The following is a 26,584-nucleotide window of genomic DNA, read 5'->3' on the forward strand; positions in this document are numbered from 1 at the left end:
GCCTGTGAAAAAAGTTGTATGAGGCCTTTTTAGGCTCCAGAGTAGAGCTTAGACCGGGCCCAAAAAATCAAGCCCGACCCAACCCGAGCCCGTGTACATTTTGCCCGAGCCCGGCCCGGCCCGACACATTAACTGGAATTATGAGCCCGAGCCCGATTTCAACCCGACACTTTTATAATATGTGGGCCATTATAACTGACGTTCTCAACTAGAATTCAGAGTTGTTTGAACTGCAGAAATCTGTTTAGAATTATCTTAATGAATAATGCAACAAGAGTTGCAACAAGTTTGTTTATTCAGAATGGAATGGATGGATCTTTTTTTCTTTACATCTTCAAGCTCCATGTTGCACTTAAGCTACACCATACAGCCCAGCAGGCCTGGTGTGGTGTGTGCGAGAGGAGGAGACTCCGCGCGTGACATGTGTTGCATTTTGTAACTGTAGTCCAACTTGTGTAAAGTTTTGGACACATTTGTTACTTTGGCCTAAATATAGCCTATATAGATAATATTTCTGATTGTGGCATAGCTTTCTCCCCACCCAATTAGGCTAATAAAGTAATGATTTAAAAAAAATACAAATGCTTGATAAAGGGCCCGGCCCGAGGATAGTGGTGGAAAATAACTAAATCTAAATCTAAACTCTACTCCAGAGGGTGCAAAATCTGACTTATTACCTCAAGTGATGTCACTGGAGTCAGTGTCAGTTGCAGCTAAAGACTACAGGTTTGAAATTGAAAAAAAAATAAAGATGTGGGTGTGGAGTAAAGAAGTTTACCAGAGATCTGTAGCCCGCACCTCATCTCTGCTTAAGGCTACAGACCTTTTTTTTAGACAAGTCTATATTCGTCAAAGTAAAATAACAAAAACAAAAGTATTGTGTAAACTCGTCAGATTAGTTTTCAGTTCAGTTCAAATTTCTACTTAAATTTAACAATAATAACCACATAGTTTAGGTTAGGGGACGATCGTGTCTGGACCCGGAGTGAGGCTCAAACATGTAGGCATATGGCTGAATCTCTCAGATGTTTCGAGCCTTAATGCGCGCTGCTCTTTTACCAGTCAGTCTAAGTTAGACGCTAGATTGCAGTCAGAAAACGAGTGTCAACCCGCGCTGAACAGCGATGGTGGGTGGGGCGAGGCCAGATCCAGAATTTCTCAATGAGGGAGAAAGAGTAGATTCCAGTATGGTTTTAATTTTAGTTTTTATGTGGGAAAACCATGTTAAACCTAATAGTAATCACACCAGTAGTTTTTACACACTTAAAAATGTGTTTGGAAGTAGAGCTGGGCAATATATCGATATTATATTGATATTGTGATATGAGACTAGATATCGTCTAATATTTAGGATATTGTAATATGGCATAATTGTTGTCTTTTCCTGGTTTTAAAGGCTGCATTGCAGTAAAGTGATGTCATTTTCTGAACTTACCAGACTGTTGTAACTGTTCTATTATTTGCCTTTACCCACTTAATCATTATATCCAGATTACTGATTATCCCACATCAGCCAAACGGTGTGTACATCTAACAAGAGAGTCAAGTGACTTTCTATTCAACAAAATGCCTCTGTTTGTCTTTCCGAACTCTCTAAACTATGCACTCCTGTGACGCATTTGCTCACTTTTTAAACAATCTTATCACTTCCCATTCACATGTGGAGTGTGACATTTTACAGTCCTACAGTCAGATTTTCCACACAGGAGTCATCTACACTAACATTGCATGTTGGGGTTATCTTAACCTTAGGTATCATTGTGTCTCTTTTACACTATTTATCTGGGAAAGAGAAACTAATCTAAACTCCCAAACACACACAAAAGCGAAATTCCTTTCGCGTTGCTGCAAGGCAGGAAGTTATTCAATAACTTATCAGGGGAAGTAAGGAGGAAAAAATGTACTCCTGCAGCTTAACTTCATTGTTGCTTTTTTTATTGCTACTGATAAATTATTGACCCAAGTGAAATATGTTTTCATGTCTGACAATTTACATCATATGCAGATCCTTGCCACAGTGTTCAGTGTTTAAAACATGTGAAATTTCTTTAAGCTCTGGTTACTGTACCAAGGTTATTTTTGTATTCTTTTGAAAACAGCATTTTTTAAATAATCTGTCACTTTAATTGTAATGAAGTATTTTTTATCTGTGCGTGTGTTTTTGGGCTGTAGCTGCGGTCGAGTTTAACTTGTCTACGTGTCTGGGTTGGCTGCCTTGGTGATGTTTTATTCTGCTGTTAAAGAGGTTTATTGTTATTAATAATTGCTGCACTTTTTTTTGTCCGTTTTTTTGCATTAATAGTCTAAGTTGTGTCCTGTGTTCTATTCTATATTCTGGTGAGGCTACACTGAGTAAAGTGGTTGTATATTTATAACTGATATTCACTTGTATACACAGGCTGCCAATGTAAATTTTCTAATAGGCCACGTGGACAAGCTAGAGGACGCAGGCGTATCGTTGCTCTATCAACTGGCTCTTTTCCAAATTCAAACAATGGCACATGGCATTGCATAATCCTGTTGAATAGGGGAAAATCCCAGAGCTGCCCTACTTAAGGAAAGCAAAGCGCTGTCTCTGTCACACATACCTTCAGGCTCTACAGCACCTACTACTAAGCTACTACAGCAACACTCTGAGACCGGCCGAGTCAGCACTTCAGCTACAAGAAACCATGGCAAGCAGCAAAGTGTTTCTCCTGTGCTCCCTCGTCATCCTCACCACCTTCATCGACAGCACACAGTCAGGTGAGTCCTTCAGCTACTACTGATAATACATGTGCAGCGTCCTTTCTGTCATCCCTGACACATTTGGATGCATTTAGGAAATTAAATTGCCTTTTGCTGTTTGTAGTACATGAAGTGTCTGCAAATCAGATAGCTCTGACAAACCGTCCATACGTAGAATCTAGGCCTATATTTTATGCCTGTATTGCGTGGACCAAAAAGTTGCCAGTGTTGTTTGTCCAGCATCCAAATGAAAAAGTTGTGCATGCTGTATTTGTGTTAACAATTCGTTTGTGTCTTTACAGCAAGCTGTTGCCTGATGTACGGCAGACGTCCGTTGCCATGCAAACGGCTGCTGGGCTACACCATCCAGACCATCAAAAACTCCTGCGACATCAACGCCGTTATGTGAGTAAACAATCTGATGTCATGTCAGACTAGAAATTCTGCAAATTCAAAGGTAACAGCAGCACGGGGAGCAGGTCATAAAGAGGTAGAAACAAAGCAGTCCAAAATCTGAATTGTGGTCTCACACACACATTACAATTACGTATTACTTTATAGACAATGTAGGCCAGTTGAGCATTGCATGAAATGATGCAGTAATACTTAGAATTGGGGCTGCAATAAACAATTAATTGTCATTATCAATTAATCTGCTGACTATTTTTGCGATTGAGCACAAGGTGGCGTTATTAAATCTCTTAAAAAAACTAAAAATGTACTTCATGATTGTATTATTGTGCAGTTGCAGACTTGCTGGTCTGCTGGTTAGCTTGTGTTTCGAAATTGCACTGCACTCCCTTGCTTGTGTTTCCCTGGCCATTAAAGTGTGACCAAAAATCAATCCTGAAGTGAAAGAAGGCGCAGGAATTAATAAATTGGCATCAGATTTGACAAGCCTTAGGGCCTTATTTTAGATATAATTCCCTACAAGTGCTGCAGGACTTTCTGAGAAGCTCTCTCTTTGTTACTGTTGTACTGTGTATATATATAGCCTACTAGAAGACACTTTGAGGTTAATAATACACAACCTGGAATGAGACCACAGGGGAGAACTGTAATGTGTAATAAAGTAATAAAGTGCATTCATGTGATGTGTCTCATGTTTGATCATTTCTTCCCTGTTTCCCTGTTTCTCACAGATTCCACATTCCAGGGAGGTTTGTGTGTGCCGACCCTTCAGCCAACTGGACTCAGAGATTGATGAAGTGTTTTGAGTGAGTACACTCCTATATCTCTTGTGTGTTTAATGCCAATTTCTGTATATTATTTTCATTTTGGCACTCTAACCAAAACACTGAACCATATTAATGTTATGTTTCCATTTTTCTTTGTAGTCAAAGGAGGATGCAGAACAGTCAGATCCTCGCAAGCAGAGCCCCAGGCAACACCACATCTCCACACAGCAGTTAATATCTGCAGCCCATGACTCTAATCTTAATGCATTCCCACACCCAAGAACCCTGATAGGGACTATGAAGTAATTTCCTGTTAAATTATTCTATTATATCTGATCATATTTGTTCTGTTTTATAAACAGGGGAGTGTAGTATTCTTAATACATAGTAAACTGTACGCTGTAGAGGCAGAGCATCAACCAGATGTAATGAAAACATTGTTTTTGAGAAGAATGTATATACTTTTGTAAAGTTTGTGTTGATAAGCTCTGAAATTTTGAAGCCAGAGAAAAGCGGTATGAAAGTGGGAGGTTTTCATTGTAATTTATTGTCAAAGAATTTATTAAAACAGAGATGTTAATAATAAGACACATGTCTGGGTTTCACTGCATTAACCATATACACACATGTTATACCTTCAATACATCGGGCTATACAACCTTTTCAGTTATATAAAAAAACAATTTAATTTGAAGTATATAGAACAAGTAATATTCATATATTTTTTTTAAATGTCACACAATTATAAAGCTGCTATACATTGCAAATGTCATCTTACTTTACAGTGATAAGTCGGTCAATAAAAGGTCAGAATTTCAACTAGAGTGCATAAAATCAAGATGAGCACTGTGAAATATGCAGTTGTCATAATAGTAAGACACTAGGATATAAATGATAAAGAACATTTCTAGCCTATTCCTCAATAATGTTATGAAGTTGCAATTAAAAATGGATAATAATTCGAAATAGCAGATTCAGAAATGCATGTCAGATTAGACAAGTTTACATTGTAAGCCCTTTAACATACCTTATTTCACTATAAGTATCTACATGATTGTTAAAATCATCTTATTCCACACTGATTGTACCATACACGTTTCACATTGTTCAAGCTACAAGAAAAGTTTTTATGGCTGCACCATTACACTGAATCAAAAATATTCTAGATGTCTTGGGCATCATTAAATACATATTTCCCTACAAATTTAATTGGCAGATTTAGTATCTTTGGAAACTTTGGGATCTCCACTAGAATTTAAATTAAATTAAAATGAGTCCTGTGGGGTTGGCTGCACAGCATGAGTTTGTAATGGGGTTGAACAAATACCAAGTATAACATTTATATATACATATGTAAAGAAAAAGTAAATCAAAGGTTGCCTAACAACAAAAACTGATGATTGATGATGATGTCTATAAGAGTCAAATCAAACTGTATGACAAACAACCCCCGGTCGGAGCAACAGTGCCTCTGCAAAATAGCCTCAGGAAGGAACTTGTTTTGGTGGAACATGTGTACGTTCAAAAGTTGATTTAGTTGTGCAACAGAAAACTCAGATGGGGAAGATAGTCTAGCTAGCTGTCTGGATTTACCCTGCTGAGATCTGAGGAGCAGTTAACAATAGTCCTCATAAATCGACCAGAGTTTAAAATTTCAACACAAAGAAAGCGGAAGGTAACGGACATCTGGCCGAAAAAAGGGACATCCGGTGGAATTTTCCGGGGGCACCGGAGCAATCCCGGAAGTGAAACGTCGTGGATATAGACTAGTGGTAATACAAACCAACAAGAAGGCTCAAAGCAATGGACTGCGGCTCTAAACCTCACTCTGTTGTACTTCCTTTCCATCACGGTCTGTCCACCAGGAGGAACCTGTTGTCTCCGAGATCTTCTTTGGAGTTCAGAGCCTGGCGCAGTTTCTCCCAGAACAGTTCAGGGTGCTCCTCTGCTCGAGGCCAGCTCAGGTAGGTCTTCTTCTTCAGCAGCTTCCTCATGCGGTAGTAAGGAGACAGCTGAGTGGTCGGAATCTCCTCCAGAAACACCAGGATCAGCACGTCCTTCTTCTCATCGAACAGACGGAAGCTACTCCGAGGAAAAAGATGGATGGATGAGGAAGAGGACAACACCACTCATAATATTCTATGTCTTTATCTTTATTTATCAACTAAATGTTTGCGGACCACACGTTCCTAGATCCCAATGTGTATTCACAACCCCAAGGTTTTCGATTTACAATGATCAAACAGAACAAATGAGAAAAAAATGTGAGTTAGTTATAAGAAATAATGTTTGCTTCTTCCTCAAAGTTTCAGACTTGTTTTTGGTTTAACATTATGGTTACGGTGTTCATTATGACAGTGACAACATGTTGTTCAAGATCATAAAACTCTGCCTTTAATTTTGGTTCAGTATCTACAAAAAGTCAAAGTGTGTTTCTATTCACTTCCGCGTGGAAATGGCAAAAATTAAAAATTACCCAGACATATTGCAAACTTTTTTAAAAACTTCTGTCTGAGGCAAGGCTGTAAGTATGACGTGAACATTTGAGGTGGGGGACCAAATCTGCATAGTTGCCTGTCGTAGAATAGCAATATATATTAGCCTATCAATATCTTGGGGGGACATTTTTAAATATTGGGGGGGATGTGTCCTAAATAGCTGTGGGATAAACTTGACTTGTTCATTACCCCCCAATGGCTTCGTATTGAAACTGTAAACAGTAGACTAAACAAAACAGTTCATGTGAATGGTATAACTATAAAGACCCCACTTTTATAAATTATAAGCATATCCAGTGTTAGACAAATCACACAAACTCACTTCATACAGAGTTAATGAGGTTGTTATATTATATGTTATTGTTATATGCCACGTGTCAACTCAGGGAAGTTTAAAGTCATGTTACCTGGCCACCTGGATCTCTCTGGAGCACCACTCACTCTCAAGGTATCTGCGACTGATCACACAGATGGTCTTCCTGCTTCCATAGATGGCATCCGTGATGTTGTCTATGATGGGTTTACCTGAAGAAGAGAAAAGAAAAAAAGAGAGGAAAAGGGTCAGTAAATATAATCTGTATTCTCCTCATTAGTTCCTCTGATGGTGCTGTACAAAAAGTACTATGGTGACACCCTCTGGTGTATAGATGAAAGTACAAAACAACTGTTAAGGCTTAAGCACATGGAAGTAACATGCACCTTTGCCTGTCATTAGACACAGATAAAACAATTCCTGCTGGCCAGTTCTCCATGGTATACTGATCACAGAAACACTGGCATGGTATTGTGGTATTTGGTATTGGTGGTATTGGTATTTGGCCATAAATCAAAGAATTGGACAAATTAAAACTTAGACTATATGAAACGTTAAGGGATCTCATGATCTCATCAAATTAAATAAAAAACTATTTAATGTATTACCAGGAAGGAAACAGTTGCTGAGATATTTCTGTCCAGATGATGTTGAGTTTGTTTTTACCCTATCTCTAAAAAATCTCAATTACCCATATACCACCCAGTTTACCCAGATTGTCAATATTGCTTATTTTCCTTGCTCTCCAGCCACCTAAACACTGCCGTTGATTCTGGACCAACCAACTGACAGCCTGGCATAGCCATCCCCAAAGCCAATCTACTAGCGTGGCTAAAACATTTGTTTAACACCAGGTGCAAAGGGCAGTCTCACCTGGCTCGAAGTCTCGGTGGTGCAGACACAATCTCCAGCCCTGCTCCCCTTCCAGTTTTGGCAACAACTCTCTGATGACCCATGGCTCATCATAGGTGTTGTAGGAGATGAAGGCATCATACTGATCATGACCTTGCTTGTTTTTATGCTTTGTCTGAAAGAGCAAAGCCAAGAAGAAGTAGTAGGCGTAGGCCAGCTGCCACCTCAGGAAATGGTAGGTGAAGGACACCACCATGAACAGGACGATTGTAAATGTGGTGGAGATATAGCAGATGAATCCAGTGTCCACTGTGCATGACCGGACATCTAAGTCCAACAGTTTCGTATTTTTGAGGTCTGGAGGATAGTTGCACACAAAGTTGTAGGCGTCAAAAACTTGTGTTTGTGTGTTGTTTAATGCCCACCTTTTGAACCAGGCGTTATCACAGTCACAGGTGAAGCTATTGCCTTGAAGATCCAAGTAAACAAGAGCTGGTGTGGAATTGAATACTTTCTCAGTTAAAATTGAATATTCATTATTTCTTGCCTGCAGGAACTCCAGCTTAGTTAGGTTGGCACCTATAAGGAAATCTAGAGACCAAAGACTTGTTCTTGATACGTAGAGGCTTTTAAGGCTTTGAATTGGGGAAAACAATTCCGGAGAAAGTTCCTTAAGGTCATTTGAGCTAATGTCGAGCGTTTGCAGTCGAGGCGTGTAATTAAACGTTTCATTGGCCAGGGATAGAAGTTGAATGTTCCTGGCACTAAAATCCAAAAGATTAGTCAAACCTTGCAGGAAGTTGCTAGGCAGATTGGACTTCCCCCTGCTGTGCTGTCCAGGAATAGCCAATGTCTCCAGACGGGACAGCTGAGAAAATGGTGGATCAGGCAAAGGTGAACTGTCGGAGTATTTAATGTGATTGTCCCTCAAATCTAATCTTATTAAATTTAACAGATGATTGAAACCTCCTTTGTCTAGTGCAGTTTTTCTAATATTATTTGATTGCAGCTGAATATCGGTAAGATTCGTCAATCCAATAAAAGACCCATTTTCAACTTCCTTTATTTGATTTTCATGTAATGACAAGTTCTGGAGGGATAGCAAGCCCATAAATTCCCCACGTTTAATGGCCTCCAGTTTATTTCCATTCAAACGCAGTTGTTTAAGATTCGGCAAGTGCTTTTTGAAAGCACCGTTTAATTTGGAGAGGGTGTTGTTCTGTAGCTTTAAAACTCGCAATCGTATTAAATCCTCGAAAACACACTCTTGTAGAGCTGAAATAAAATTCTGATTAAGGCTGAGCTCTCTGAGCTTTGTTAGTTTGGCGAAATCATTACATTTAAGTGTGCTGATGTTATTCTTGCTGAGATCCAGCTCTTCAAGAGTTGGTAGATTCCTCACATCACCTGGAACAGATGTGAGTTTGTTGTGATTCAGACTCAAGATCCTTAAACCGTGAAGAGATCTGAAGGCCTGGTCATCAATATGTTTTATTAAATTGTTTGATAAATCAACCTCTTTTACGTTAATACACAACTGGAAGAAATTTGAATGGACATAAAAGATTCTGTTCAGTTGAAGTTGGAGTGCGGACAACGTTGGGATGGTGCAGGAAATGTTGATTACAGCTAAAAGGTTTGTATGTTTCATTGCATTCATCCTCAGAGAAGTCAGTGAGGAGTTGAAGGTGTCTCGTAATGTTTCCATGTCTTCAGAAGTTATTCGAAGCCCGCTAATATCAAGAGTAGACACTCGACTAAGAAAAGTCTTGTTGTGCACGTCCCATTTCATCCATAGCTTTGTAGAAGAGTCGCCGATGTTTAACCAGGCGAGATTTGGAAAAACATCTGCAGTGATGCTAAATACTGCAATCGGATTTTGAGACAAATCAAGGGAAGCAAGTTTTATTGAGCTGTTTGTCAGTTCCCACGAGTGAAAAGTGGATAACTTGTTCTTTTTTACTACCAGCTCCCGTAGATTTGGCAGATGCTGTAGTATAGTATGAACTAGTGTTATTTGCTGCAGTTGGTTGTTGGAGATGTCCAAAAATGTCAAGCTTGTCAAGGACTTAAAAGAGGTGGATGCCACTGCTTTGATGTGATTTCTGTACAATCTGAGCTCTGTGAGGTTGCTCAAACCATCAAAAAGATCATCTCTAAGTTGAACAAGTCTATTATTATTTAGATTTAACTTCTTGAGGGAAATCAGATTGGCAAAGGTGCCTGGAGCTATCTGGTTAATTGAATTGCGTTTCAGGTCTAACTGCGTCAAAACTGATAGAGTTTTGAAATCTGATGCTTGTATTTTTTTAATCTTGTTCACAGACAAGTCCAAACCGTTCACCGTTGAGGGAATATCTTGTGGAACCGTTTCGAGCTTACTCCCGGAACATATGGCGACATTGTAACTGATTCGGCAATACTTCAGTGAAAATCCTGTGACCGGAACAACAAAACCGCTGACATTTAGCAAGAGAAAAATAACACTTAGTTCAAAACATCCAGATCCTCTTTTTGGCATTGTTTTGTCCTCTTTCACTCCACGACCCATTTTAAAATCTTCTTTAAAACAAAGAATTGCAGTTTCTCAACATATAGCCCACCTGGTAAATCAAACTGCAGAAGGTGATTCTGAAAATCCAATAAAACAAAGACCGTCAAGGACAGATATCATAAACGATCACCACATGTAGATGCAGTATCTAAGCTCAGACAGTTTATTTTATCTCATTATAAATGATCAAGACTCACTAATGGCTTCTGATACTCACTGTGTCACACAAAGAAGAGCTGATTAATCACTGATGTCGTAGCCGTGGAATGCTGTAGTTTAATTATCTTCCTTTTGTTCGAATAAAATGTTCCTCTCAGATCAAAAGGGTGCAACTGATATGTCTTACCACGTAATATACAGTGTACATGAGAAACATGTTGGCCTCGAGCCTTAACATCTTTCCTCTGTGTCGTCTCTGTCCTCTTTCGTGCAGTTCAAGTGAGGAAGTGAGAGTAGATGGCAGGATGGGCTTGTTATCAGCAGCAACAGAAATTTTAGATGAACTGTATATTGAAGCCTTTCAGCTTTTTTTATTAGTTGTCACAGTATGCTGAATTCACCATCATCTACCGTGTTGATTTTGATTGTATGTAAACATCCATTAATACATTCCTGAGAGAAATTTAGAAGACCTCTAATAAATCTAAGATTTTAATGTTAATACCCTTTATGAAAATTAGTAAGCCAAACTCTATTTCCTCTTTTACTTCTTTCTAATGCCTCAAACAGGGAGTTGATGTTTTAGTCACTTCTTCTAAAAAGAAACCTAAACTAATGACTAATTCCAATGTGAGAGTGACCACAAAATAACCAACATTTCCTCTTCTCTGCTGTCTGTTAGGTAACCTAAATTATCTCCATCAGCCAGAGAAAAGTTGAGACATTTTTACTGCTCAAATTCATTAAAGCAACATGAGGTAGCGTCGTGGTGCATTAGTAAACAGGTGTAGGGGGAAACTAGGTGTGAGCTTGAATAATTACATTGACGGTAATTAGTTTTTGTGTGATGCTCAAGGTGGGTTCAAAGCCGACAAGGATTACAATATTATCAACTTTCAAAGTAAACATTTCAGTTGTGATTACCGGAAGTATTGAGATAATCTACTGAAGTAAATGTAATATTGCCACAGTCACAAAGTTCTGCATTTAAAAGTAGAAGTAAAAGTACAAAAGCATGAGCGCCCGGATTTATAAGCCAGACATTTTAGTATTCAGTATGTTATGGAGTAGAATGCAAAGTCTTTGCTGAATCATTGGTGTTACTTTGAAAGGTAACACTTTACTTGAAGGTATCTACATAAGAGTGACATGACACTGTCATGACATATGAACCCTAACCCTAACTCTAACCATAATCATAACCATAACTATGACCATAACCATAACCATAACTTGTCATGACAAAAACCGAATGACACATACTAAAAGAAGCGTTATGTCATAAATGTTCATGACTTGTTTATAATGTTTATGACACGTTCATGACAGTGTGATGTCACTCTTATGTAGATACCTTCAAGTAAAGTGTAACCCCTTAAAATGTCGATATACAGTCAAATTGGTTGCCTGGCATCGCTGGACTAATTCGCAAATGCATATCTGCCAGATCAAATAAAACATAAGCTTGCAGATTCATCTGGTTTCCAGGCCTGTTAGTGCAATAACTAAAAGAAATTCCATTTTGATTTAACAGTATTTCAAAATACTAGTTGTGTCATGAGGGACATTTTGCTTCTCTATGGCTGATTGATGTCACACAACAGTGAGTCATCTTGCTTCAAAACTTAACTTAATTTCACTTTCTTAATGTTTGCGAAACATATGCTATTGCACATTAGCCAAATATTTTTGGTGCTGATTTTTAGATGTCAACATTCATCTCTCTTCACTATGGGTGATTACTTTCACATATAATATCTAAATATCTAAAATGTACTGTATAATTGCTACAAATGAACTACATTTACATGTGTTGTAATATTTGGTCATTTTGTGTGCACAGAAAAAGACTAGCCAGCAGTACATGAAAAAATAGTGTCATTTGTTGAGGGATCCTGTAACATCAGCGTGGGAAAATGAAGTTTTATGAATGCTCATTTATTCTCTAATCTCCTTTTCACTTTCTCATCAACAGGTTATTATGACCATTCCTGTAAAGTGGTTAAAGATTGTGAACAATGCAATAACAATACAAGCAGACCAAAGAAAGGGACTAATCCTCTTGAAACACAATACTTAACACTACTTCAAAGGTGAACTGTACCTTGCTTGAATTCCAGTTCAGTGATTTGTATGTATTAAGTCCAGGTGTAACGTTTGGTAACACTTGATTTCTGTATTTGGTTCTCTCTTCAATCTTTTCTTTATGCTATGCTAAAGCTAACTGGCTGCTCGTTCTATCTTCACATTTAGCGTACACACATGATGTGGTATCGATCTTCTCATCTAACTCCCGGAAGAAAATTAATAAGCATATTTCCAAAAACGTTGAGCAATTGCGCTAAGTTATTACAGCTAAGTAAGACTAAGCACTCACTCTTGGTGTACTCATTTTAACAAGACTAGAGCCTACAGCCGTACTCGCTATTCTGAACTCGCTGTGCTATGTGCACTAAAATGCTAACTTTAGCGTGCTAAAATGCTTACAGTGGCAACAGCGCTGCATTCAAATGGGGTCGGGTTTACCTTGTTCACGAGAAGAGTTTACATGAACGCTCGCTAGTTTGCTAAATTGTTAGCTAATAGCTGCCTTCTTTGCCGTTGCCTAGCAGTGTTGTTCTTAGGCCTTAACTACTTCAACACCAAGTATAACGTGAACATGACATCACACTTGAGTTCCATTTAAAGTTTAGGCACAGTATAAAGTTTCTTAGTTTACTGGGTTTGCCTGCTAACATTTGATAATTAATTAGCAATAAAGACAAAATACAGCTGAGGGAATTATTTTGGGAATTATGTTGACCTGCAGTTGGCAATAGATGAAAGGTCAGGAAAATATTTGTACCAGCATTCATGGCAATCTATCCAATTGTTATTGAGACTTTTTACTAAAAAAACAAACAAATAAATCCACCTCAGGGTGATGCTAGTGAGGAAAAGTCAGGGGATCACCAAAGTCAGTAGGTTTCATCTTCACCTCGGCCAGGAGAAAACACAGACTAGCAAAAATCAGAGGATCAAAGTCCAGCCATGAGTTAGGAAAACTAGTCATTGCTTTTATTTTCCGCAGGTTTAACCCCACTTCAAAATTTCTCAAGTAACATCAGATACTTGAGTCCCAATAAAAAAACAAAAACAAACAGAATAGTCTTCATTACACCAGTTCTCAGGTCTCTGCAATAGCTCCCAGTGTGTCAAAGAGAGCTGTTTCTCACCATGTGACCAACATCAACAACACTAGTCACCAGCAGAGGTCTCTATAGGGACACAAAACTGTAGCCGCCACTGCTTTACTGGCTTTATACTGTCTGTGCATACATCCACCTACAGAGGAGATCACGCTGCACTGAATCAAATGGAAAGATCTGATTTGATCTTCAGTACTTGTATCTTTTCCCTGTTATTTTTGAACTGTGTATGCAATGCACTGAAATGTAATGTGTGGGTGGGTGTGTTGAGTAGGTTCTCTTTAACACACACACACACACACACACACACACACACACACACACACATGTACACACACACTACAGAGCAGGCAATGAATCTTTAATGATTTGATTAAATTGAATAATGTTCTAATCATACTTTCATTATATGATCACACTGACTGAAATTACAATGTGTTAACTTATCCCCCCACTGGTAAACATTAATATGTATAATAATTAATTTAGTGTGGCTATAGGAACAGCTTTATTCACCAATCATACAGGAAACATTACAGTGTGCAGTGCTAGAGTTAAATATACACAGGATACACAGGAAAAGGAAACAACATCTTTGTTTAAGGGAAAATCCTCCAAAATCCCCAGAGTTGACAGTGCAGTGATTTTGTAAATGTTAAAAAAGGAAGTATGATTAAACTGATGGCTGAAACAGTAAGATTTTGAGTGTTTTGTCAGTGAAAAGATCTCAAAGGGTTTAGTTAACCAAATTACAAAAACAATATTCTCTGACTTAGCTTTTTGCTGGCACCCCCATACAATGACACTGTTTTTGGAAAAATATGTTGATGCTGAAAAGCTTGTTGAATGGTGGAGGGAAAATCTCAGGTGGAATTAGGTAAACCGGCCCTTTAACAATGTAGGCCTACTGTGTGTACAAAAACGGAAATACGGCTCAGTTTTTTCATTTATTTTGATTTGAAACGAATATCGAAAAATAAATGTGCTATTTACGTTTGTTTGTTTTGTGGTTCAAAAGAAAAATCTAACTTTTTCATGAAGGACGTTGTATAATGTCACAGGAGACGCTGTCATGGCTTATAGGGAACACCTGCACTTTTTTTGTATTATGACAAGTCAAAATGTCAGCCGTCAAAAAGGCCTGTTGCATTGATTGTATGCTGCAATCGACCGTCAGATTTCTTTTTCTTATGAAACTTGTCTTGAGACACAAGAGAGATGAGAGAAATATTTTCTCTGTAGACAATGTTATGTGACTCACAGTTGGAGCACTTCTACGGCTCAGAGGGACATGAAAGTCTCCCACTTTATTCATTGGAACAAAATGTGCCGAAAGAAGAAAAAAAAACTCACAATATTACACATGAACAGCTGCAGTGCACTGACGGCAAAAATATAAAAAATGTAAAAAATGCAAATGATGGCATCTTGGTAGACTAGAGGTCTCCTATACATGCCATAACTGCAACGTCTCCAGTACAAATCCAGCTGGAGACTTCTTTATGCATGATACCCACGTTGTTTGCTTACTCTTTCAAATAAAGACAACATGTTCCCAACATAATCTATGAGTCTACAGCCACACTAGTTGCTTTGTGAGGCTGTCATTTTCAGTGGTCAACTTTTAAAGTACTAGACAAATTACATATTTGGCTTTAAGATGGCGCTAGCTGTTCGCCTTCCCACCTCCACCTGCCGCCGACACCACATCCCCCCTGTCCTCCACAACTTCCACTGGCTCCCAGTCAAACACAGGATCAACTTCAAAATACTTCTCCTCACATACAAAGCACCTAATAACCTTGCCCCTCCATACCTCTCCGGCCTCCTCACCCGCCACGCTCCCGCCCGCCTCCTCAGGTCCGTCGATGCTAACACACTCAAGACCATCAGATCAGGACTAAGCTCCGGACGTGGTGGAGACAGAGCCTTCTCAGCCACAGCACCCACCCTCTGGAACACCCTCCCCGACCACATCAAACAGTCAAGCACCCTACCATCCTTCAAACAAACCCTCAAAACTCACCTCTTCGAACATGCATTTTCCTGTTGACAGACTTTCCCAGTTTTTCCCTCCTTTTCATTGCCCACCTCTCTTGCCTGCCTCTGCTTGTCCATGCACCTACTGTATGTGTTTTCTTTTCGTTTGTCTGTTATGTAACCTTGTCTATGTACCCTGTCTGTTTGTTGTATCTATGTAACCTAAACTGTAAAGCGTCTGTGAATGTATTATTATTATTATTATTATTATTAGAAGGAAATGAGAGGATCACCAAAGTTAACGCTTCCTCGTCTGGGGACCATTGATGTCTGGACTCTTTTCAAGGTACAGCATTGCCCCCAACTGGCCAACAAAACATCCTATCTTGTTATTGTAAGGAGAAGGTTGAATTGTGTGAAAACAGGCAAACTCTCTGACTATCTGTAAGAAAGAAAGAAAGAAAGAAAGAAAGAAAGAAAGAAAGAAAGAAAGAGGAAGAAAGAAAGAAATGTTTTGAGGGTACACAGAAATCTGTGGAGATGGAGAGGTTGGCCAATGAATTCTTAACTCCCCCCCACACACACACACACACACACACACACACACACACACACACACACACACACACACACACACACACACACACACACACACACACACACACACACACACACACTTATACAGCCTGATTAAAGATCTTCTGAGAATCTTTTTTCCATCATATCTGCATGATTCCATCGCTCCAGAGGGAAATACACTGATATGTGCGCGCGGAGCCACCCACGAGGCGCGTGCACGGTTTAATCATATCTGGAGAGGTAGAGAGAGAGAGAGAGAGAGAGAGAGAGAGAGAGAGAGAGAGATGCTGTCGGGTGTTGTGTCCGGTGTGACTTATCTATCCTACTCTGCTGCTGTCGGTAACGTACCGGCTGCGCACAAACCTACTCACACTCCTCTCTATCTTTGTCACACACACTCACACACACACATAGGCTACACCAGGAGGACCGGGCTGGCGCACTGGAAAGAAAGGAGGGAAGAGAGGGAAAGGGACATATGTCAGACCAGATCGAGCAGAGGAATGTACCGGATTCCGCTGCACACACGTCCGGGCTGTCCCGCACTAAGGGCTGCGCTGCGTTAACGGGACACGACACCGGGCTGAGCAAGGGGTGGGAGGACCGAACCGGGATAGTGTGAAAAATAAGTCACCTGGCTGCTGAGGGAGGGGAGGAAGGGAGGAGTGCTGGAGGGGAGCTGTGCCCTGCTGACAGAGCTTTGTTTTGGGTTAACAACACCTCTTGCGCGCAACGGAGAGTCGGCGCAAAGTTTCCTCGATGGCGCTGGTGATGGAGCCGGTTAGTAAATGGAGCACGAGCCAGGTGGTGGACTGGATGAAAGGTAGACTATAGAAAACACACACACATACAGTCTGAGTGATCATGACGATGATGATGATGAACAGTAATGCAGGGGAGACAGAGGCTGGCAATATGTTATGCTGCATGGGAGGTGTGTGTGTGTGTGTGTGTGTGTGTGTGTGCGCGCGCGCGTGCGCCCGTACATCATCCTGGCACCTGATGATCAGTGGGTGATGATGTAATGTTTGAGTGACAGAAGGGAAACCAGCCAAACTTCACTGCTGACAGCAGGGGCAGGTTTAAGAACTTTTGAATGGGGGGGCTAGACTCAAAGAAGGGGGGGGACCTTAGCAATCATAAACTGTAGGCTGGCATTATAAATAGTTATGGTTTATTCAGTGTAATAAATGAATGCCAGACAAATAACTTTAAATCTTCTTGTATGAAATCATCTCAATTAATAGCTGCTATTTGTAATAATGGACATGAGACAGCCCCTGGAAACAGGCACATAAACCCCCCCACCCCTCCTATGTAGGATAAATACCCCCAAACTGAAAGAGACACAAAACACAGCAGTCATTTTATGTCTCTATGAAGTAATTTTGCATCTCTTTCTGGTTTTGTGGTCATTTTATGTCTCTTTGTGATGTGGCTGCATTGTAAGTCTTTTGTTGCTGTGAATTACTGTAATTTCACCTTGTGAGTCTGTGTGTGTGTGTGTGTATGTGTGTGTGCGTGTGCCTGTGTGTATGTGTGTGCCTGTGCGCATGCGTATGCATATGCATGTGTGTGTGTGTGTGTGTGTGTGTGTGTGTGTGTGTGTCATCATGGCAAAATGTGATCCTGTAAACACCTGCTATAGCAGGAACTACCACTGAGCCGCTTTTGAGTACCTTGCCAGGTGTTTATATGTTGATATGTCAGATTATGTAAGCGCGAGTCACAAAACCTTACAGGTGTGTAGTTGAGATAAAAATAAAGGCTGAGTTGGAAAATGGGTGTGGTCCGAGCAAGGGTACCATACACCCCTGGCCCGGTTTGGCGTTGCGGCTGGTGAGATCCCACCACACGATGTGTGTTAGTGTGTGTTTGTGGTTGTTTGCTGTCTCTTTGATTTTTGTCTCTTTGTAATTATTTTGCACCACTTTGTGGTCATTTCACATCTCTTCGCAGATTTTTACTTCTCTTTGTGGCCATTATGCATCTCTTTGTAGCTGTTTGATTGATTTTAAAACAAGAAATGTGAACGGTCACCTCATACAGAGGTTTTGATACTAACAAGCCAGCTAACTACCACCTTCTTACTCTGGTACAAGGGCACCATGGTGCCACCCCTCTGGCCAGCCAGATTTTTAACATGCAAGTACTAAGAAAGCAGGATTGAGCTCAATTCTCTCATCCTTTTACAACAAGACAATAGTCTTAATGATTTAAATTCATATAATCTTAAGTGCTGTCAAACTGAAATAAAGGTACTTTATTGTCACATACACAAAAATCATTCTCTGCATTTAACCCATCACTCGAGGGAGCAGTGGGCAGCCATTTACAGCACATGGGGACCAGTGCCTTGATCAAGGGCACTGACAAACTCCACACAGAAAGGCTCAGAACGACCTGGATTCAAACCCAGAACCTTCTTGCTGGGAGGCCACAGTGCTAACCATTGGGCCACCATGTTGCTAATTTGGGCAGTAAGAAGCAAAAGAAGAAGAAAAACACATACATTAAAGACAGAAAAAAACCTAAATGAGTATTTATCTGAAAACGTAATTGAGTTTTGTTTACAAGACCACTTGTAAGACTGCAGTGATCAGAGTAGAGATTACAGGCATTCATAATTCAAGATGCAGGCTGATTGGGTCTGTTGCCAGGGGCCTGTGTGAACATTGAAAAACTCTTTAAATGCATTAAAAAGAAATGGCCATTGCTGATACATTGTGCTTTCCAGTATCCTCGCTGTAGTGCACCTTCGTTATTCCTATGAATAATGGGCCAATGTAGGCATTTCCCCACAAAGGTACACACAGTTTGATGACATTTTCTAAATAATCAAGGATAAAGCTGACATTTTTTTCCTCACAAATAAGTTTTAGGCTTGATGTTTTACACCTATCATAGCTTGTTTATCTTTTCATTTATCTCTCACACACAATTTGTTGCCAACATATTTGTAACATGTTGGTAACAACTCATTTTGGCTCAGCATGCTGTGCCAATATCACCCAGGCCTCCCCAAAAACCATCTGCCAAGAGGAGACCTGCCACAGTAAAAAACAGTTCAATAATCAGATTTATTATCTAACCTAATTTAGTTTTAGCTAGGATGCTAACACTGTAAGTAAAAGTTCCATTAAAAAAGTAATATAATATGTCCGGTTTGGAAAAAAAAAAAGGGAACTTTGTGAAGGTTATGCATAACCCTTCAGTTTCCAGCTGTTGGTATTTTTGAAACTTCAAGCAGTTAACACTTGAGTTTGAAGGAAATTAATGGGATCTGGGGGCATTATAAGGTGCTAAAACAAAATTAGGGACTGTATCATTAAAGTTATACACCACCCAAAATCACAATTTCAATGATCCAATCACTGATTCCCTACATGCCAAAAAGGTAGTTATAAAAATGTAGTAGTTTTTGTAGAATGGAGGATTTAAAGCAGTGACAATGGACTTCAATGGTGACAAGTTCGTAAACTTATAATTAACAAACCAGGAATGAGGGCACCTATTTACTAATAAGTTAACTAGCTAATTGTTGTCCAAGAATTTCAAAAATGACACGTTCAGAGAAGTGTTCTTTATTAACACAGATTTGTCAATACTTTCTTAAAAATAACAAATTAATGTATGTGATAAGATACTGATACGGAAAATATTATTAAATGCTGTTATTATGTTTTTATTGTTTCTCATCAACTGTTGCGTTTTCCTCTTTGGTAAATAAGTCATAAAAGCATATCGTTACTATCACTATACACAATGATGAATTTTGATCACATTCAAAATAATACCAGCATCACCATAAACAATAAGATTATGGAACACAAATTCCTGCTCTTTCAATTTGTCTGTTAATAATTTCTGTGACATTTTGAGTCAATTGTTGGAACTTTACAAGTATCAAAATGCTATAGAAATAGAGAACTTTTAATTTAGAACTACTTTTCTTACTAGTTTTTATGATGATGATAGTAGATGTACTATACCTCTGATTAACAATTTGTTTTAGTAGCAAAGACATTTAACCCTAATGTTGTCCTTGGGTCAAATTTGACCCTTTTTCCAAAAGTATTTATACCAGAAATGTGGGTTTCTCTCAACCAAATTGTCAAAGTAAATATCTTGGATGGTTCCATAAAACGCTCTTCACATGTAAAATATATGATCAGTTCACTACTTTCATTGAATTTGGGTGTTTTATTCAATTTTATAGCATTTGAAAAAAAGAATTATAAAAAAATCAACAAAAACCTTGGAAAAGGTGACAAAACATTTGAAAAAAGTGACAAAAACATTGAGAATAGGGACAAAAGAAAAACAAGTTTTAATTTTAAATTTTGATCCAGAAAATCAAAAAGTTGCATGGTCGACAGGAAGACAACATAAGGTTTAATGTAACGCCCGAGACACACCAACCGATAATCGGCCGTCGGACAGTCTGGCGAGGTCAGTGACTCGAGTCCGTTTGGCTGCAGAGCCCCGTGGGCTGCCGATATCGCTGTGCCCAAGTAGCAGTGCTTCGGCTGTAGCCTACTTCCACCCAATATAGTCCCAAGTCAGTATCTACCTAGGAAATTGTCTAGTCCTAATCTGCATTGCTATTTTTACTTGTTGTGAATACGCAGACAAGAAGTAATTAGGTTTTGTTTTTGTTGTTGTTCTGGTCACTTTTACTCACGACGTGCTAACGGCAACAAAGGATTCCATTCATTACGCTAAGCTAAGCTACCGGCGGCGGCGCTGGACTAAGACAATGCATGCACTGAGACAAAAATGCGTTTGTCCACCTATATAAATATAGAGGAGACGGTGAATAACCCTATTTCAACAAACGGTGGCGTATTCCTTTAACTCTTGCCCTGACTTTTTATTGAGTCCTGTTTCCTTGTTATTTGTTCTGTTACCCTGTACTCATCTTGTATGTTTTGCTTGGTTTACTTCTTATTTTGTAGTGTTTGGTTTCATGTGTCTTGGTTTACCTTTGTTTCCTGTTTGAGTCGGATTTGTAATACGTTTCACCTGTTTGCTCCCTCCCTGCTCGTTTGCCCCTTTATTTAATGTCCTCTGTTCCGTTCGGTCCTTATCGTGTCATCGTCTGTTGTCGAGTGTTTTAGCTTGTTTTTTATTGAACTGTTTGGACTCTTCTAGTTGCTTTGGATTTTATCTTTTCTTTATTTGGATTTCCACTCTTGTTCGGTGCTCGTCATCCACACGTAAGACTAGATTTTCTGTTTAATGAAATGATACACCTGAACCTGCTCGTCGTTGTGTCTTGCATATTGGGTAAAGAAATCCGGTTCCTGCTTTAGCACTCGGCCAGCCGTGACAATTTAAAGTTTGAAATTTTAAACCTTAACTATAGAGCCCCATTAGGCCATTCAGTGTAATTTTGTAAACACTGCACCAGAATAAATCTTTCCACAGAAGTTGATAAAAAGAACTGGACCAGTGAAGTTCAACACGTTGCCTACTGTATGACACATTTTTTGTACCTTTTAATTTGCCCCTGTGATCTTTAACAGCGCTCTAATCACATATCGGAACAGAGCGCCAAGATGTATCATCACAAAACACAGCCTGATCCAAAGTCCCACCCTCCACATGAACTGAGAAAAATGACTAATAACAACTAATATTAGAAATAATTGTTATTCATCATGTCTGTTTATTGCATAAAAAGCAGGTCAGGGATTTTATTGACTCACATGCTCCAATACATTTTGAAGATTTATTTACATGATGTTCTTTGTCAGTTTCTCACAGCCTCATCATTTGAAGGGTTATTGGTTGGTCATGTGCATATGGCATGTGTTTTGGTGTACCCCTGTGTGTCTGTGTGTTTGTGTGTGTGTGTGTGTGTGTGTGTGTGTGTGTGTGTGCAGTCAGGGAGTGGGTGGATGGTGAGTTGTTCGTCTCAGACCGTCTGTGCAGAACAGCTGACACACACACACACACACACACACACACACACACACACACACACTGAACAGAAGGCTCCACCCGGGTCCTCGGACATTTGCGCTCACACACACACACACACACACACACACACACACACACACACACACACACACACACACACACACAAAACACACGTGGCATGCTTTAGAGTAGGTTGGTATTCGGTTCATGCTGGCTCTCTTGGGTGTGTCTGTGGCGACAGAGGGAAACATGATATACTATATTTCTGCGTGTGTGTGTGTGTACAGTAACACAGGCGTTTGGGGCCAAAAGGTCTGCACATTGTTGATTTGGCGACAGTGTTGCATTGGCACGTCTGAGGCTAAAACAATATGGGAGTGGTGCACTTCAATAGTAATATGAGAATTTGCTAAGAATGCCAAAGGATTTTTGCCATACCGCCTGTGGAAGCCGGGCAAATTTTATCTCATTTCCCTTGCATGAATGTGATCGCCAGACTCGAAAATCAGCATTGAAATTGCCTCGACAGCATGTGAGCACATTTTGATGACAAGAGAAAGCTGCCAGAGTGATAGTCACAGGCTCAGGATCAGTAGTGTTTATGCTCGTGGCCTTGATCTTTTTAGACTTTTTCTTTTCAAGGTGAGACATGCTGATGAGGATTTAGATTACGCTTAAAATATTCGCCAGTTTGCATTAGAGAAGTCATATGTGTGTGTTTCATTTGTGTGTACTGAGCAAACAAATGGTGCGTAGGGGGAATTTTGTTTAAACTCTGGTCACTCAGAGCTCTGGGTTTGGAAATCATTCCTACCAGAGGCCATCAAACTTTTGAACCCATTCCCAGGCTGTTGAGATCCTTCTGGACTCACCATCCATCCATCCATCCATCCATCCATCCATCCATCATGTAAATGTAAGAGGTTGAGAAAAGCCTTTCATACTGGAGACAAATCTATGCAATTATACTGTTAAATGTTGTTTCTTTATTTCCATTTCGTCTACATGGATCATGAGCTGGTTAGGATGTTTTGCCTGGGAGGGACTTGTTCGCTTTAGCCTCCATCTTTTAGCATGATAGCATGTATGGAGCTATACTATTACTTTTTACAGGGTTTTGTTTTAAAACAAATTACCTCAAAACATTCAAAGTCAGCCGGAGAAAGCGTTTTTAACCAACACATGGAGCTAATGTTAGCTTAATTAGCTAGCTAATTACAGTGGCAGCTGGTCAAATTGATGGTTGCTAACTAGAAAGGAATAGCTTGCTCTTGTTTACCTCTGTCTAAAATCAAAAGGTGCAATATTCTCTCTCCTTTCAGCTCTGTGTTGGTTTCCACTAACTACTGAGAGAAATATCTGGCTCTTTAGCAGCTTACGTCAAAGAAGTAATCTGCATTTTAATAATGTTGCCCCATTACAAGCTTTTTTTGCTCATGGCATTGGTTGGAAATTTAATGGACATTTTTCCAGTTGCAAATAACAGATGGGAACAGACATTTACAGGCACCATAATCTTGCTTGACACATATTGGTATTCTGTTTATTGACTAATACAAATTTCCAAGGAGAAAATCTAAGTCTAAGTGAACACTTTTTTTGATTTAGCATTGCCTGGAGCATTAGTTTTGCCTCGATTGCCTCCTGCTGACTTATCATGCATGAGGCCAGTGCTGTTTTTGTTTTTAGCTTGCCTAATTATATTAGGCATTGGAATAAGACGTGACAGATGGCCTTGTAGTTGAGGTCAACGAGAAAAGTAAGGAGAGCAACACTTACAGTAAACAACAGCATTTACACTAAGCAAGAAAATTAAGTAGAAAGCACAAAAAACAGTTAGAATTTGTTTGGTTTATTTTCCCCCATGCAAAATAACACCAATTGACACTGGTATTTAAACTGACAACCTTCCAGCCATACACTTACTTCTGATAGCCTACGTGCTTCTAACCTTGTGCATTTACAAATCCCAGGAACACACTGAACGCTCATCTACCTTTTTATTGTTATCGAAGCTTCAGAGTGCCTGGAACAGATGACACATAACCTGACAGGGAGGGCCAGATCCTTTAGAGGACTCTTGAACATCCCAAGTCACCGGAAAATCTAGTTTTATTAGACGTGTGTGTGTGTGTGTGTGTGTATGCGTGAGGCAGAGAACGAGAGAGAGAGGGTGTTTGTGGGAGTTTGGCTCGCCTGCTGTTGTGAAAAGTGTGCCTCTGTAGGAGTTAAGTGTGTGAGTCATCTATGAATCACACCTTTTCTGTACCAGTCAAAACCATGCGCACATATACTGTACATACACAGATGTGAGTGCATGATTGTATAGATTAGACCATTACACAACAAACCCACACAGACATTTACACATTTACACTGAGCTTGAGATTGTCAATTTATAGAAAAAAACAGGAGCAGGTACTTTTTGGCATTTCTACTGAATATACAGTAGAATCGTGATCCCCAACTTTTTTCTCCAGGTGGTACTTCTTCAGTAATAAAAAAAAATTATGATAACAAAAAACCCCCCAAAAAAACCATATTGAGTCAGCTGTAACACCTAAACAAGCATCAGAAAGCAAGAGAAGTTGAATAGTTATCTGAAATTAATGGATAAACAGTTGTAAACAAATTGTTTGCTAATGCCTGGTGCACACTAGAGGATTTTCAAATCTTAACTGATTTTAAAAACGTGGGAGACCACGACATAATGATAGATTTTTAGGGCAAGAGCGCCGACAGCGGTGAAGGCCATATTGAAACTGAAGGAATTATTTTCCTGGCAAATGAATTGGCTTTTTGAGGGGCTTAACATACTCAAAAACTCACCAAAATTGGTGGTTGCATCAAGCCTGGTGAAAATGTACATATTTTAAGGGTTTTGGGAATAGGTGCACAAAAATGGCTTGCTAGCGCCCCCTACCTGCTGTACGTTTAATGTAGACTAACGAAACGTGGTACACATATGTAGCATGTCAAGACGTACAAAAAAGCTCATTGGAGCCATACCCTTAACGCAACAGGAAGTCCACCATTTCCACATGTCGTACTTTAATGAACTCCTCCTAGAGATTTCATCCGATCGACTTCAAATTTGGCCTGTGCCATCTTAAGATGTTAGAGATGAACAATTATTAAAAGAAAAACTTTTCGTTATAGGGCATGGCTGTGGCGGGGCGGCCATTTTGTGCGTTTCGCCATTGAAACAGGAAGTGGGTGTAACTTGAGTGTACATTGACCAATTGGCTCAAACCCTGAGGACATCTACCGGCCAAAATGGGCACAAAGTCATAGTGCACCCTAGTGGCAACAGGAAGTAGGCCCAAAACTATAGGTGCTATACTTTAACAAACTATTCTGAGAGATTTCATCCGATCAACTTCAAATTTGGTCAGTGTCATCTAAAGACGTAAACAATGAAAAGTTATTGAAAGCAAAACTTTTCATCTAACAGTGTGGGCATGGCGGCCATTTTGAGCATTTATCGATGAACGAAGAAGTTGTTGTAACTTGAGTGTAACGTTGTCCAATCCGGCCTAAATTTCTCACGATTGACAAGGGTCCAGGCTTGAGGACATATACAGGCCAATATTGAGATTTGGTCATAGTGCCCCCGCTGGCAACAGGTAATCAGCCTTATATACCAACATTGTCCGATTTACATGAAACTTATAGTGTGTGGTCTACATGTGATACTGAGCCGCCCCCAATACGTTGACCACGCCCACTAACTCAGGTCACGCCCCCTTTTATGGCTTGTGTGAGGTATCATTGAACTCAGCAGAGAGTTTCTTTTTGATTGGTGATGGTTTTGCCCGTCCACTATGCTGTAGCCATGCCCCTTTTTATAACTAATGACCCGTTTGATGTACATTATTGTGTGAGGTATCATTGAACTCAGCAGAGAGTTCCGTTTTCATTGGTCATGGTTTGGCCTGCCCCCTATGCTTTAGCCACTTCTGCTTGCAGCTTTAATTTTATCTGTAATCTTTTGCATGTTTGTGTGCTGCTGCGCTTCCCTGTGTGTGTGTGTAACAAGCATAGTGTGCGCGCGCTGTGCATAAGCCTAGGCGCATTTTACTAATTTGCTGTTAAAATAACAATGAAATGCTGCACTAGTGACTTTAGACCAGGTTTTTGTTGGTCAACTGACAACTGCATTGGTCCTGAATTAGCAAAGACACTTGCGTCGGGCTTTGCGGCGGGCTTTGCGCCGTGCTGCGCCAGGTGTAAGATAGGGCCCCACATCTGTAAACCCCCTTATATTACATGATAATTTGGGCAGATGATTGGTTCAGACCTGCATCGAATCTGGGAACACCCCCGCAATGTCGTGAGGGGCGAATCCAAAATCTGCCCAATTATCCTCTAGTGTTAGGCCAGCATAAAAGTAATTGAAATGGAAAGTAGTTAGCTTAACGTATCGATAAATGGTAGTTAGCTAAAAGATAAACGGTTAAAAAAGTTAACATTAATAAAAAAAATGAAAATAGTTAGCTAAAAGTTATTGATAAATGGTTAGCTTAAAGTGATCAATAAACAGTTGACAGTGTTAGGTAAACCGAATTGATAAATGGCTGAAAGTAATGGATAAATGGTGAAAAAGTGTTGATGCAGTGCGAGTATTG

The 26,584-nt window shown here is 39.7% G+C and overlaps 3 protein-coding genes across 6 annotated transcripts in view; 2 read left to right on the forward strand and 1 right to left on the reverse strand.

Annotated features, from left to right (window-relative positions):
- The first annotated feature begins 1,419 nt into the window (after positions 1-1,419).
- On the forward strand, positions 1,420-4,493 carry ccl20b (chemokine (C-C motif) ligand 20b). The gene is made up of 5 exons (XM_028569576.1): positions 1,420-2,337; positions 2,424-2,745; positions 3,030-3,132; positions 3,870-3,944; positions 4,065-4,493. The coding sequence occupies exons 2-5, from the start codon at positions 2,673-2,675 to the stop codon at positions 4,138-4,140; spliced, it is 327 nt and encodes a 108-aa protein (XP_028425377.1). The 5' UTR covers positions 1,420-2,337; positions 2,424-2,672; the 3' UTR covers positions 4,141-4,493.
- A 1,108-nt stretch (positions 4,494-5,601) lies between these two features.
- On the reverse strand, positions 5,602-10,582 carry LOC114549149 (toll-like receptor 13). 2 transcript variants are annotated; one of them, XM_028569353.1, is made up of 4 exons: positions 10,340-10,582; positions 7,590-10,199; positions 6,811-6,928; positions 5,602-5,987 (listed from the first exon to the last, which is right to left on the reverse strand). In XM_028569353.1, the coding sequence occupies exons 2-4, from the start codon at positions 10,117-10,119 to the stop codon at positions 5,753-5,755; spliced, it is 2,883 nt and encodes a 960-aa protein (XP_028425154.1). In that variant the 5' UTR covers positions 10,120-10,199; positions 10,340-10,582; the 3' UTR covers positions 5,602-5,752. The 2 variants fall into 2 exon arrangements, with proteins under 2 accessions (XP_028425154.1, XP_028425155.1); XM_028569354.1 differs by having other exon boundaries at positions 7,590-10,582.
- Positions 10,583-16,748: 6,166 nt separating this feature from the next.
- Positions 16,749-26,584, forward strand: part of cnksr2a (connector enhancer of kinase suppressor of Ras 2a) — a 64,994-nt gene continuing 55,158 nt past the window's right edge. For all 3 annotated transcript variants that reach the window (XM_028569282.1, XM_028569284.1, XM_028569285.1), the window contains exon 1: positions 16,749-16,851. In XM_028569282.1, coding sequence (XP_028425083.1) covers positions 16,788-16,851 — 64 coding nt within the window. In that variant the 5' untranslated portion in view covers positions 16,749-16,787. The remainder of the gene's footprint in view (positions 16,852-26,584) is intronic.

This window comes from Perca flavescens, chromosome 22 (assembly GCF_004354835.1).
Source record: "Perca flavescens isolate YP-PL-M2 chromosome 22, PFLA_1.0, whole genome shotgun sequence".
Lineage (NCBI taxonomy): Eukaryota > Metazoa > Chordata > Actinopteri > Perciformes > Percidae > Perca > Perca flavescens.

Coding starts and splice junctions, on each gene's coding strand:
- ccl20b (XM_028569576.1), top strand. CDS start 2,673: ATGGCAAGCAGCAAAGTGTTTCTCCTGTGCTCCCTCGTCATCCTCACC. Junction 3,133..3,869: donor TGCGACATCAACGCCGTTAT/GTGAGTAAACAA, acceptor TGTTTCTCACAG/ATTCCACATTCCAGGGAGGT. Junction 3,945..4,064: donor AGATTGATGAAGTGTTTTGA/GTGAGTACACTC, acceptor TTTTCTTTGTAG/TCAAAGGAGGATGCAGAACA.
- LOC114549149 (XM_028569353.1), bottom strand. CDS start 10,119: ATGGGTCGTGGAGTGAAAGAGGACAAAACAATGCCAAAAAGAGGATCT. Junction 6,929..7,589: donor CCACCGAGACTTCGAGCCAG/GTGAGACTGCCC, acceptor TCTCTTCTTCAG/GTAAACCCATCATAGACAAC. Junction 5,988..6,810: donor AGAGAGATCCAGGTGGCCAG/GTAACATGACTT, acceptor TCCTCGGAGTAG/CTTCCGTCTGTTCGATGAGA.